At 40.6% G+C, this 13,950-nt stretch overlaps 1 protein-coding gene across 1 annotated transcript in view; it reads left to right on the forward strand.

Moving 5' to 3' along the window:
• The window catches only part of ank3b (ankyrin 3b), a 155,168-nt gene that overhangs the window by 36,573 nt on the left and 104,645 nt on the right, over positions 1-13,950 (forward strand). Inside the window, exons 2-5 of the mRNA XM_037691560.1 lie at positions 3,542-3,643; positions 6,235-6,333; positions 8,028-8,129; positions 11,723-11,821. Coding sequence (XP_037547488.1) covers positions 3,542-3,643; positions 6,235-6,333; positions 8,028-8,129; positions 11,723-11,821 — 402 coding nt within the window. The remainder of the gene's footprint in view (positions 1-3,541; positions 3,644-6,234; positions 6,334-8,027; positions 8,130-11,722; positions 11,822-13,950) is intronic.

Below are 13,950 nucleotides of genomic sequence, written 5' to 3' on the forward strand. Positions count from 1 at the left end.
TTATTGTTGTTGCTGTTGTCCATTGTTGTCATCTTTCTTTGTTGAAATCAGGTCTCTCTTGTAAATGAGTCCTCGAGGCTCAATGGGATTTACCTGTATAAATAAAGGTTGATATTAATGCTCAAGCAATATTCTCCCGATAAACTCATTTTCCTCACTCCTCTCTCTGTTTTGTCGTTGCAGTTTTAAAAGCACTTGTTTTAGCATCACATTCATCTAAGCTTCAAGAGGTCGTCAAGGCCATCGTACTGTTGGCATGCAGAGCATAAATATAATGCGACACGCTTTAACGATTTATTGCAGTCCAAGTAGTCCTTTGTGTTATTTATTTTTGCACATGGTATTTTAGTTTCAATACATTTTGGCATATTTTGCGGCCCGGTTGTAAAATTGTTGGACACGTACTTGCGTACCTGCAGCCGTTACCAATGTCAGCGACTGTCGTTTGGCGAATTAAGTTAATAATGAAGTTCGGGATTCTGCAAAACTTAACACTAGGATCACTTATCTAACATCACGCTGCCACAGATTGTGTGTTTTTGTGTGTCTGCTCTGTACAACACTTCTGATTCCATGGGCGCGGCAGGCTGAAGCTCAGCGCTGCAGTCATGAAATCAGAGACACACACTTTCTGCCATGACCGCCTCACTTATTCTCTTTTATTCTTTCCATGGCACACTCGGTGTATGTTTCCTGCTCATCACCGCACCTTCTGCTCCTGTTTTTACCAACCATGAAAAGGTCACACGTGGACACACTCGTGAATCCACAGTATATGTTGTTCCCTCTGTCAGTGTGTGTGTATATACAAAATTAACCAAAAATCACAGCCAACAACTTTTCTAGTACTAGTTCTTGTTTAGTGATGATGGTCATTTTTTTTTATTTTTAGTTTACAGTGGTGCAAAAAAGTATTTAGTCAGCCACTGATTGTGCAAGTTCTCCTACTTAGAAAGATGAGAGGTCTGTAATTTTCATCACAGGTGCACTTCAACCATGAGACACAAAATTAGGAACAATAACCCAGGAAATCACGTTGTAGGATTTTTAAAGAATTTATTTGTAAATTATGGTGGAAAATAAGTTTTTGGTTAATAACAAACAAGATTTCCAGCTCTCACGGACCTGTAACTTCTTCTTTAAGAAGCTCTTCTGTCGTCCACTCGTTACCTGTATTAATGGACCAGTTTGACCTCGTTGTCTGTATCAAAGACACCTGTCCACAGCCTCAAACAGACAGACTCCAAACTCAACCATACCCAGGACCAAAGAGCTGTCAAAGGACACCAGGAAGAAAATTGTAGACCTGCACCAGGCTGGGAAGAGCGAATCTACAATAGGCATGTCGTTCATGTCTGCGTTTAACAAAACAAATGTTTTTAAGTTAATTCAGCACTGGGTTTGTAAGCTCAAACATCCAGGTAGACAACAAAAATGGCTAAATCATGCAATCTGGACCTGTTTCAGAAATGGATCCAGATGACATGATTTAGCCATTTTTGTTAATTCAGCACTGTTTTTCCCTATATCGGATCGATATAGGATCGGTATCGACCGATACTAACCCGCAGGTATCGGATCGGACGTGAAGAAAGTGGATCGTGCATCCCTAATGTAAACTTATCCATCCGTCCATCCATCCATTATCTTTACCCACTTATTCCATTTTGGGTCACGGGGGTCGCTGGTGCCCATGTCCAGCAATCACTGTGCGAGGGGCGGGGTACACCCTGGACGGGTCGCAAGTCCATCACAGGGCCACATAGAGACAAACGAGACAAACAACCATTCACTCTCTCATTCACACCTAGGGCCAATTTAGAGTTACCAATCAGCCTAACATGCATGTTTTTGGACTGTGGGAGGAAACCGGAGCACCCGGAGAAAACCCACGCATGCACGGAGAGAACATGCAAACTCCACCCAGAAAGGCCCCTGGACCGGGGTTTGAACCAGGGACCTGCTCACTGAGAGGCAGCAGCTCTATGTAAACTTATATGTTGTCAAATTTTACTTGTATGTGGAGCAAATATTTTATGTGATATTTGTTGCGTGTGATTGTGGTAAAAAAAAAAACGGAGTTCATTTTCACAGTTTTACATGTGATGGTTAAAAGATTATTAAAATAAAATAAACATCAGTCAAAATAAAGCAGTACTGCACCGTAAAGGTGGAATAAATAAATAAAGGTTGAGTGAAAACGACGGCACAAAAACAATTAGACGTAGCGTTTCTAGATCGCCCGCCTTTTTCTAGAATGGCGCCGCTCAAGCTGCATGTTGGAGCAACTCTTACATTCTGGGACGATGCTCTTGAAAACTTTAATTCCTCTTTTTTCTGAACGTAAATCGCTTTTTTGGGATGATCATTTCCTCTGGTATCAGATGCTGTGCAGCTTGAAGGATTTTTACTGAAACCTTTTTTTTTTTTTTTTTTTTGCTTTTGGACATTTGCTATGATGCGTAACCATGACAACAAGGTGCTTTTTTTTTTTTTACAATTGGGAGCAGCTGATTAACATCTCAAAAGCTCAAATAGAACTTCAGCTACAGCCCCACCACTACCTGGCTAGCTTGCTTTACAACCTGGGGGTATGGACTTTAATGATTTTTCAAATTTTGTAATCCTGGTAGTCCACCAAAAGGATCAGGAAGATCATTAAACCTTTATTTAACCAGATTAAAAAAACATTGAGATCAAGACCTCTTTCACAAGAGTGAACTGGCCAAGAAAAGGAATAAACCTTCTGAGACTAGCATCCCAGCTGTTGTGGCAGCAACAAGGCATTTTCTCGCCTTAACCTGATTTCAAGACCAAATTTGGATTGGATGACCAGGATCAATATTGATACTTACAGATAAAAGACTATTATGAGAAAGAGATAAAAACCAATATAAGTACAATAATTGAAATATTTCAGAAGGCCTATGAGGGGAAGAAATGTAGATTAATATCGACATTGCATCAGGGGTTGATGGGGAATTATCTACTTTATATATTAAGGAGAAATGGGAAAAGGAATTAAATGAGCATATAAGTGAGGAAGATTGGTTTAAAATTTGTAAAACACAGTGGAAAAATTTATTTAGATTTTTTTTAAACTCCAAAGATCAGAAAGAATATGGTATCCAGCTCACAGCCGTGCTGGAGACTCTGTGGTCAGACGGATGTGGACCATACTCATGTATTTTGGTCCTGTCAAAAGATAACTGCATTCTGGTATAACATATGTAACATTTTGAAGAAAAAAAAACATGCATATGGAATACCCAGGCCAGAACATGTAGGATACTCTATTTGGGATGTTTTACATGTGATGTCATCCAAAAAGAAGATGAATACTTGGTAAAAATCTTGCTTTCGGTACAAGATTTTTACCAAGTATTAATATGTTATTATATTATATACTATATATTATATATAGGGGGCAAAGGCCAACATATCAGTAATGAACCTAAAAATATATACTGTGATACTAAATTTGCTCGGTTGAACTTATTAAAATAAGATTTTAACCCCCTTTGTTTCTGTCCTCCTGCAGACGGACGTGAACGCCTGTTATCTGCGCGCAGCTCGCGCTGGAAATGTAGAGAAAGTTTTGGACTACCTGAAGAATGGAGTGGACATCAATATTTGCAATCAGGTAAGCTCGTCACTCCGCTCACTGAAAGATGTGTTAATAACAACGCTGCTGCGAGCAGAGCTGATATTCTGATTTTTAGCATTTAGCTCTAAAGCATTTCCATCAAAAACGCTCCAACTCAGTCCAGCTTACAGAATCCCTACGAAGTGCTAAATGTTCTTTATTCTGCCATTTATATTATCTATTGAAACAAAATGTATTCATTGTATCGTCACCACGGTAACTGCGTCTGCCACTCCAAAACAGCAAATTTAAGAGAGAAAGACGAAAACAGCCTTAAAAGTAAGTCTCAAACAGCTGCTGTGTAAAAACTGAGATGAGCAAGAAGACTGAAATCATCTTGTTTTGTGCATTCTCTGCACCTCAAGGAGATTTGTGAGAAAAATGGACGTCTTACAGCAGCGAGAGACTCGCTGGGTAAAGAAGACAATAATCCCTACATTTTGAGGTATAATTCATACTGTCATTTTTGGATTCTTGAGCACACCTGAATATAAGCCACGCCCACTAAGTTTTAAAAGAAACAAATTCATACATATATAGGCCGCACTTGTGTATAAGCCGCGGGTGTTGTTGGGGAAAACATGAATCCTTCCCTCCATCCTGCCCGGGTTGTTTGCTCTGAAGGAACTCACACTTATGTCAGAATTAACAACTTATTTATTTCTACAGACTTCAAAATGCATGAACAAGAGAGGATTGTAAATATATTACCTCGCATTCAGGGGCCCCCTGTACAACTCTGACCTGTGTCAGGTCTCTTTCCACGCTTAAAGACTCTGTTCCTCCACCCCGTGACACTTCCTGTTTTCAGTTTCTATCCAATCAAACACCTTACAGACTCTGAAGTCCCTCCCATTTCCCAGCCGATCCAGTCAGTCCCCGACACACTTCCTGGTTCTCGTCCCTGTCCATTCAGACATATACACACTCTCGTGGTCCCTTCCATTTCTCATTCTATCCAATCACTGACACTTCATTAGCTGTCATCTCTTTCAACTGAGGACGTGACACTGTCCTATTTTTTCATTAGACAGATTTACACACACACACACACATAATCTCACAATGACTGTGAGACTCTGATTATTTCCTTGGTAACTTAGTACATTATCAAGTTTTAGATTGCTCCATAAGAGCCAGGGTCGTTCTGACCTATTAAGCTGCTCTTTGACTCATTATTATTTTATAATCTCCACACACACACAAATGATGTGAACTATAATTTAACTTTATAGTTGATCTTGGTTAACTGAACATGAACCTTTGATGTTGATGTTTTGTTTCTCATTAAAGGCCTTATAAGGAACTATTTTCCTACTGACGGCAGAAAGTGTCATGGCTGATTTTAAAGTTAGCAGTCACTAAAATATATTATTTATCAGCTTATGGCCTAGTTTACACATCGAACATATATTCTAGCCACCTTTATATGATCTATTTTCCATAGTTCATGATTAAACATTATATTCACCAACCCATATTGTTGTTTTCCACAATTTATCATCAAATGTTATTTTATTCTTAACAGTGTTCATGTTGTAACATGAGCTATTCATCAAAATGTGGGGGAGAACCACCCACACCTGCCTCCACCCTCATTTGCTCCTCTCTGGACCCTTGAGCAAGGCTCTTAACCCCCACCATCTGCTCCCCTGGGTGCCCTAGATAGAAGCTCTCTGCTCCACACAGAGGGCTGTGGTAGCTCGGTGGTGTTCAGTTGCATCATGAAGGACATCCGTCGTAAAAATATTTGCCAAGTCTTCGTGCGACAGTTCGCTGTGGTGACCCCTGAAGAAGGGAGCAGCTGAAAGAAGAAGAAGAAGAAAGAAGTATCATTGAGTCATGAGGACCCACCCCCCAAGAGAGACGTGTGTTAGGCAGCTATGTGAACGCCCAGGTGTGATGAGGCTAAATGTTTTAGCCAGTTAGCCCATCAAAAAATAAAAAAACAACTCCATAAATTAGTCGCAGCACTTTACAAACTGCGGGATTCAAAGGCAGCGGCTTATAGTCCAGAAGTTACGGTATATGCCCAAAATGGTTTATTAGTGTTTGTTTGCAAAAGTTTTGAAAATCTTTAACCGCTCAAAAATTTGTTGACCATTCCTCTGATTAATCTGCAAAGATAAAACATTAAGCCTAAATTGCTGTTTTAAAGTCCATCTTTCTGTGACTCGTTGAAGTTTGGCTGAGCTGCAGAGCTACGGAGAAGGCGGAGTTTTCTCACCGGTTCAGCCAAAATTCAAATTGTTTTATTTTTTGTGCAAAATTCTTTTATACTGTGATACATATTGCTACAAATGTTAAATCACGCTATTCCCAATCAAACCACATCATTTGGTGTCATGTTTGCACTTTTTTTTTTTATTTTTCCAAAGCTGTGGGGTGTAAAAACAGACAAAAATCATGACGCTTATTTTCTTAATGCCAAATAATATGAAAGAAAAGTCATTTTTGTATGCAAATCCACTGACATAGATGAATATGAATATAACTAGTGATTAAAAACAAACCCTTAAACGTCAACACAATTATACAAATGTCACCAGCATCCGTTTCTTCCTCACGTCTTGTTTGTTTTTCCCCAGAATGGTCTGAACGCTCTCCATCTGGCCTCCAAGGAGGGCCATGTGGAAGTGGTGGCTGAGCTCATCAAGCACGGCGCCAACGTGGACGCAGCCACTAAGGTGCGTTTCCGCCCAGCACACACATAAACACAGACACCCGATCACTCGCTGCGTGTGCACGAGTCCTCTGCCACATTCTGCTGAGTTTGCACCTTCCCCAATGTCACATTGCTTAAACAGCAGCTGAGGAGATGAATGGCTGCGCGTTAGAGGGGAGGACGAGAGTAAAACGTCTGTCGCCGAGCGGCTGCGTCAGTATTTCACTGACGCTCACAGGGAGCGTTAATGGTGGAATAAATGACAGTGAATTCATGCAACATGACGGAAAGTGATTCGTTGCTGAAATTATTTTAAATTATTATGAGTTTATGTTTGAATTATGCTCAGAATCACGGCCTGCTGGAGCGCTCTGTGATCCTCTGAATTCTAGAAACTGAGCTTGAGTTCATAACAAAAACACCGATTTCACTGGGAAATTATTAATGTGGATTACTGATTATTCAAAACCTGCATTCGCTCTTTCTTTAAATGGATCCTTTACCAGGATTTGTAGGTTTCCCTGTGGAGTTTGTGGGGTTTATACATTCGTCTCTCTTATTTCGTTCCTCTGACAGATGTTTGATGCATGAAGCTTTTTACATATTCCTGCTTGATAAAATTTCAAGTAGGACGGAAATATTAAATGGTAAATATTATACATGCCGTGGTGTTCATGTGTCTGTATGCACACAGGTGGAGACATGCAGAGTCATTTGAAGTCATGCAGCTTACATAGATCTATGTACCGTTTTTTTTTTTTGCCCTTTATGTCGCAGTTTTGTGCATAATTTGCATGCCCTGAGACGCACGCTGAAGCAACTTATTTATGGATTTTTTTTCCCATATTTATAAACCAAGATGACCGTTTTCATTCATTCTAACTGACGATATTGAACACTACCATTTTCAGCTGCTAGATGGCACTCGAGTAATATGGCATGCCATTGTATCATGTAATAGATAAAAGTGGCTATCGGGGGGGGGGGGGGCTCCGTCTTGTCAAAACTCTAAAATTCACGGTTGAAACCCGTTCCTTCATGTAAAAAGTTGTTTTTCTCTGCAAAAAGAAGCTGAGAACTTGTTTACTGATATTAATTTTTTTAATTAAAAGCTTTTTTTTGTCAAATGCTATGCTAAAGAGCTCAAACCACACTGAGCGTCTGCATTTTGAGAACCGAAGAGAGACAGCCCATGTCACGTCAAGGGGTCTCCCATTTTTCTTAGAGACACGCTGCTCGCTCCCTCACTATCCATCCTTCGGTTCACACTGTCTTATACTGCCATCTGGAGGTCAAAAATGGTACTAAACACAAACATTAACCAACATTTCTTCTTAAATTTGACAATAATTATTAATTATTGTCAAATTTCAAACAATATTATTGTTTCTCGCAATCATTTCTGAGGCAATTAATCGCCCAGGAAAATGTGTTATCGTGACAGGCCTAACTGCGGTTACCCTGGGTGAATGGTAACATCTGTTTTCGTGTCATTCCACTGATTTATGAGCATCTATTTGTCCACACGTCATAAAATCTTTGTCGCTTGTATAAAACGACTATCCCAGAGAGACTCATGCAGCAGCTAAACCTTACCGATAACTAACCATTTTCCTTCTGTGATGAACTTTATCGTCTCTTTGTCTCCACACACGCAGAGAAATAAAAAAATAAAAAACATTTTCTGAGTGTTCACAATATTTTTGTTCTTCTCAGCAGAAAGGAAACACTGCCCTCCACATAGCTTCTCTCGCTGGGCAGACTGACGTGGTGAAGGAGCTCGTCACAAACGGGGCGAACGTGAACGCACAGTCTCAGGTACACGCACGCACGCACGCACGCACGCACACGAGCACTAAGCAATCTGTGAAGCAACCAGGTGTGTGTATTTCCATGCAGATCAATGCACGCACAGCCATCATCAGTGTGTATGTGTGTGTGTGTGTGTTTGTGTGCTGTGTCAGCAGCTTGGGCTTGAATCCAATAGTTCTCTCTCTCACCCCCTCACACACACACACACACACACACACACACACACACACACACAGATGAGTGACCCTGTGGCCTCAGCAGCCACAATAATGTCAGTGTCAAAGCCCCGGTAGGAGCAGCTCACGATGAGATTGACAGCTTCTCGTCTTCAGAGCTGCAGCGAACCTCTTCATCCATCTCTGAATTCATTTTCTTAAAGCTGATCTGAGAACAACCCGAGCTGCAGATGTCAAGTTATATAAAGAAACTGTACTCTGTGTCTCCTCGAGTTTGTTTTGAATGTTTCAGCTTCCATTTCAGCATTTTGTTTTTGTTGAATAAAGTTTTTTTAATTTTATTTTGAGGTCTTCCTGTTCGTCTGCATGTCTGGGTGCTGCTGACAATACAGTGACAGACAATAAGAAGTAGAAAAAAGCCGTGTGAATCCTTGCTGCTGATTGAGTTTTGCTGAAAGTTGCTGAAGGAGTGAAAATCAGCTGAAGAGGTTTCAACACCGAACTTAATGCGAGTAGAGTTTGAACAGCTGACATTTGCTGAAAGTGGAAAGCAGCAGAAAAACGACGGAGATGTGTAGAAAAGGCTGAATAGAGCAGAAATGTAGCTGAAGTGAGCAGAATAAGCTGAAAAGACAGAAAATTTCACATAAAATATGAAACTAGGAAAAAAGGAAACTTAAAAATTAAAAAAGAAGCAGAAATTAGTCAAAAGTTGCCAAAGAAAAGCTAAAATGGAAGAAAGCAGCTGAAAGATGCAGAAAAATAGGTGAAAAAAGCTGAAGTGAGCAGTGAAAGGTTGTAAACTGCACGGAGCGTTTGAAGGATGTGGAGAGCTCGTTTGTTTTCAGTGGGATGACATGAAAAGCAACATGTTTATTTAAAAAAGTTGCACAAATACTAAACGTCGCAGCAGGAATGTCCTAAATGAGCCGAACGTCTTGATTTATGAATTGTTGAAAAAGCACGTGCCAAAAAACATACGGAAGAAAAATGGATTTCAGTAGTTAGTGAATGCTTTAGAAACATTCACGCTATACCAAGAAATCCAGGTGTTTTATTTTTAGACCATTTCTCATTTAAAAAATATTTTTTAGGATGAGGACATTTCTCTCTTTGGGCACCATCTGCAGCCTGACTCATGTAGGCTGGACGATTGGACCACTCTCCATTCAGGTCTTCTAAAAGTCCAATAAATCAGCTCAGAGATGACAAAGGCTTTACACTGGCTGCCTGTTCATTTTAGGACTGATCTTAAATTTATTTAATTGATTTTTATGGTGGGCGAGCTGATTGGTAATGCTAAATTGTCCCTAGGTGTGAGAGAGTGAATGGTTGTTTGTCTATGTGTCCCTGTGATGGACTGGAGCCATGTCCATGGTGTCCCCCACCTCTCTCACAGTGACTGCTGGAGCTGGATATGGGCATCAGTGACCCCTGTGACCCAAAAAGGAAGATGTGGGTAAAAGATGATGGATGGTTGGTTGGTGGGGTTGCATTGGCTTGGGTTGTTGGTTGGTTGGTTTGGTTGGTGGTTTGGTTTGGTTGGTTTGGTTGGTGGTTTGGTTTGGTTGGTGGTGTTGGTTAGTTGGTGTTTGGTTGGTGGTGTTGGTTAGTTGGTTGGTGGCTTGGTTTAGTTGGTGTTTGGTTTGGTTGGTGGTGTTGGTTAATTGGTTGGTGGCTTGGTTTGGATGGTGGTTTGGTTTAGTTGGTGGGGTTGAGTTGGGTTGGGTTTTTGGTTAGTTGGTTGGTTGGTGGTTTGGTTTGATGGTTTGGTTGGTGGTTTGGTTTAGTTGGTGGTGTTGGTTAGTTGGTTGGTTGGTGGCTTGGTTTGGTTGGTGGGGTTGGGTTGGGTTGTTGATTGGTTGGTTTGGTTGGTTGGTGGTTTGATTTAGTTGGTAGTTTGGTTTGATGGTTTGGTTGGTGGTTTGGTTTGGTTGGTGGTTTGGTTTAGTTGGTGGTTTGGTTGGTGGTGTTGATTAGTTGGTTTGGTTGGTGGCTTGGTTTAGTTGGTGGTTTGGTTTGGTTGGTGGGGTTGCGTTGGGTTGGGTTTTTGGTTAGTTGGTTGGTGGTTTGGTTTGATGGTTTGGTTGGTGGTTTGGTTTAGTTGGTGGTGTTGGTTAGTTGGTTGGTTGGTGGCTTGGTTTGGTTGGTGGGGTTGGGTTGTTGATTGGTTGGTTTGGTTGGTTGGTTGGTTGGTTGGTTGATTTTAAAGCCCCCCATGTCTGAGCATCAGACTATATCAGAAATATGGTTCTGGTTTATGAACTAGAATGACCCCTCAGATCCTCTGGGTCCTCTTTTTTTTTTTTTTAGCTGTTCCTAAAAGAAGAACAAGAACTTTTGGAGATTCTGCTTTTAGTAGCTTCACACGGAGTCTGAGGAACAGCCTGCTGGAGGATCTGAGATGACTCTGGACTAAAATCCCACCTGGTCGGTCGGTCTTTTACACAGGAAAGATTTTTTTTTGGTTTTGTTTTGTTTTGTTTGTAAAGCACTTTGAATTGCATTTAATCTGTCTGAACAGTGCTTTAGAAATTAAACTGGATAGAGTTTCTTGCAGTCTAAAAGCCTGCGTGAGAAATCTGTTCAGCATGATTTAACTCTTCAGTCCAGTGTAGGTTCAGTTTTCATGAGGAAGTAGCTGAGCTTTATTAAATGTTGGGGTTAAAATGACCAACCTCTGCTTACATCCCCGCATCACAGAACCGTGACATCTGAAGATCAAGAAGGAAACTTTCTATAAATTAAAGGACGTGCACGTCACCCATTGTGTTCCACGCCAAAGTTTTAGACTCAAGTCGTTTTTGTGTTTGCAAAGGTCAGTTGGCGTTGGTGACCATCTAGAATTTGAGTCCAAAATTTAATCTGTTGTAAATGTTTAGGAGATATTTTGCTAACAGACACAGTTGTCTCCAATAGTTAAAGTTAAAAAAACAGACCTCGTGTATCAGTTGGTGCTTAGATTATGTGTTGGGTGTTACTCTCAGCTACTACCACGCACAATTTGAGCTCAGTCTTTGTAAAGTCGGTTGAGTTGGAGTCAGTTTGGGCGTCACTAAGACTGGTAAGCTGCGGTGGCCATCTTGAAAGGAGTTAACTCCATAAGTTAATCAGTTGTACATGCCCGTTCAATGATCAGTTACTGCAGGTTTCAGTAAATTAGATATTTTGCTAACAGACAAACACATAAACACACACAGACCTTGGCAAAAAATAAAATAATATAAAACATTACCACCGGCTTTTCATCTTTCATCTACTGGTGATCAAATGGAATAAAATCATTGACATGTTAATGAGAAAATCTGAGATACTCGCCTCTAAATTTTGACCACATTTAATATATGATGTACGTCTTCTGATTCGGCTTGAACAAACAAACACATCCACGTCCTCTAAAACTCTTTGTTTTGTTTTTTCTAGAATGGCTTCACTCCGCTCTACATGGCGGCGCAGGAGAATCACATGGACGTGGTGCAGTTCTTACTTGACAACGGCTCCAGTCAGAGCATCGCAACTGAGGTAAAACCTGACAGTCCGTAAACAACTCCTCCATGATGTGTGTTTACTTCCTGCCTTCTGCGCTGTCGGCCTGCGGAGAATTTAGGAGATGTGATATTCAACGATATCGTCTGTGATGGTTAAAGCAATACGTTTATTTTGGGCTGAGGTGTTGCTGGTGAGTGAGTGAAGAAGATGGAGTCAGCAGCTGTTCACTGATGTGTGTCTGCAACTGCCTCCCCAGGGAGGAACCTGCGACGATCCACGAGTCCGGTGGAAACATGTCGTCTGCAGAGCGACAGCTTTGCATGACTAAAGTGTGACAAACGGCCATAGATGACGCAGTTCTGGTTCAGTTTACATTTACTTCCTGGTTCTGCTGTCTACTATGAACCAACAGACAACGAGAAGACCCAGTTATTCCTTTTGATTTCCTAAACTAATAAGTTTCAGTGAAAATAAATTATGACTGGTCACTTCTTGTTTTTCATGTTGGCATTTAAAAATGAATTTTGCTCTTTACCTGCAAATTCTAGAATTTTCTAGAACCATGTTCTAGAATTGCGCCGCTCAAGGTGGCTGCATGTTGGAGCAGCTCTCTTACTTTCGTTCCGCTTTTGAAAACTTTAATTCCTCTTTTTCTGGATGTAAATAGTGTTTTTGAGATGATTGATTCCTCTGAAACCAGATGCTGTGCAGCTGGAAGGATTTTTACTGAAACCTTTTTGCTTTTGGACATTTGTTGTGATGCGTAACCATGACAACAAGGTGGTTTTTACAATTGGGAGCAGTTTAACATCTAAAAAACTTAAATTATACCTCAGCTACAGCCCCACATGAGTTAAAAAGGAGGTGCCATGGATGCATCCCTGTCTACCTGGCAGGGGTGCTTGAGTACCTGACCACTGAGATCCTGGAGCTGGTGGGAAACGCGGCTCTTGACTGCAAGAAGACCGGGATCATCCCCTGATACCTGCAGCTGGCTGTCGGCAATGACGAGAAGCTCAACAAGTTGCTGGGAGTAGAAACCATCGCTCAGGGAGAAGTTCTGCCCAAGATTCAGGTGGTCCTGCTGCCCAAGAAGACCGAGAAACCCACAAAGTCCAAGTAGGCCAACATCTGTAATCATTCCTCAGATCTGCTCTACGACGCACTGCTACAAGAGATCCTTCCTGCCCACAGCCATCAGCATCTAGAACAACTCTAATGAAACCAGGATGATGAGCTACAACAGCATGTAGTTTCCCTTTGGGGTTAATAAAGTGTTTTTGAATTGAATTGAATTGAAACACAAAACGGTGTTGCTGTTGCCCTTGGTCAATGTTTTAACCAGACGTGTGTCAAAATGGTCAAAAAGGCTTTTTTTCTCCCCTTTTTGATAAACTTTAATAACAAAACGTCAGTAAACATGATAAAAAAATCATAACTCTACAAACCCACGCTGGTCTGAAGTAAACCTTCAATGCTGTTAAATTTAGTTCAAATCAAATACGTTTAAAAATTGGTTAATTGTAAATCAAATCTGGAGATGGTAAAAAATGTTTTTAAAGTTGTTTATAAAAAAAAAAAGTCTGAAAAAATGCAATTAGAGAAATAGATTTGTCTGTAAAAATGCAGTTTGAATGCTGAAAGGGAAATATGCCGAAGCTGAGAAGATAAAGCTAAAAGAAACTAGAAGCTAAAAGAAGCAGCTAAAAGGAACAAACTCCTAGCTAAAGGAAGCTAACTTTAGCTGAAAGCCAGTAGTAATCTAATATCGGCTAAAAGCAGCAAAGTAATAGTAGTTGTGAACATTTTGGCATAATAACGACTAAAACAGCTCCAAAATCTGTAAAAGTACTTGGTTTGTAAAAGAACATACCAAAAATATTAAAACAAGGAAAGATGTAAGCAAGACAAAGAGCTAAAACATTGAAAAAAAAAAACAATATTAAGTTGAGACGGCAGCTATCATAAAACGGCATTCATCTTTATCCATCACTGTTCAGTCAGGTCATCTGGACGTTTTTTTTTTGCTGAGACGTTCGTCCTTCATCCAAAGGACTTCTTCAATCCGAGAACCCACCAAACAAAACTGATTCTAGATAGAGGAAGTCCTTCATCCAAAGGACTTCTTCAATCTGAGGAGCCACCAAACAAAACTGATTCCC

Source organism: Nematolebias whitei, chromosome 17 (genome assembly GCF_014905685.2).
Source record: "Nematolebias whitei isolate Nwh7 chromosome 17, NemWhi1, whole genome shotgun sequence".
Taxonomy (NCBI): domain Eukaryota; kingdom Metazoa; phylum Chordata; class Actinopteri; order Cyprinodontiformes; family Rivulidae; genus Nematolebias; species Nematolebias whitei.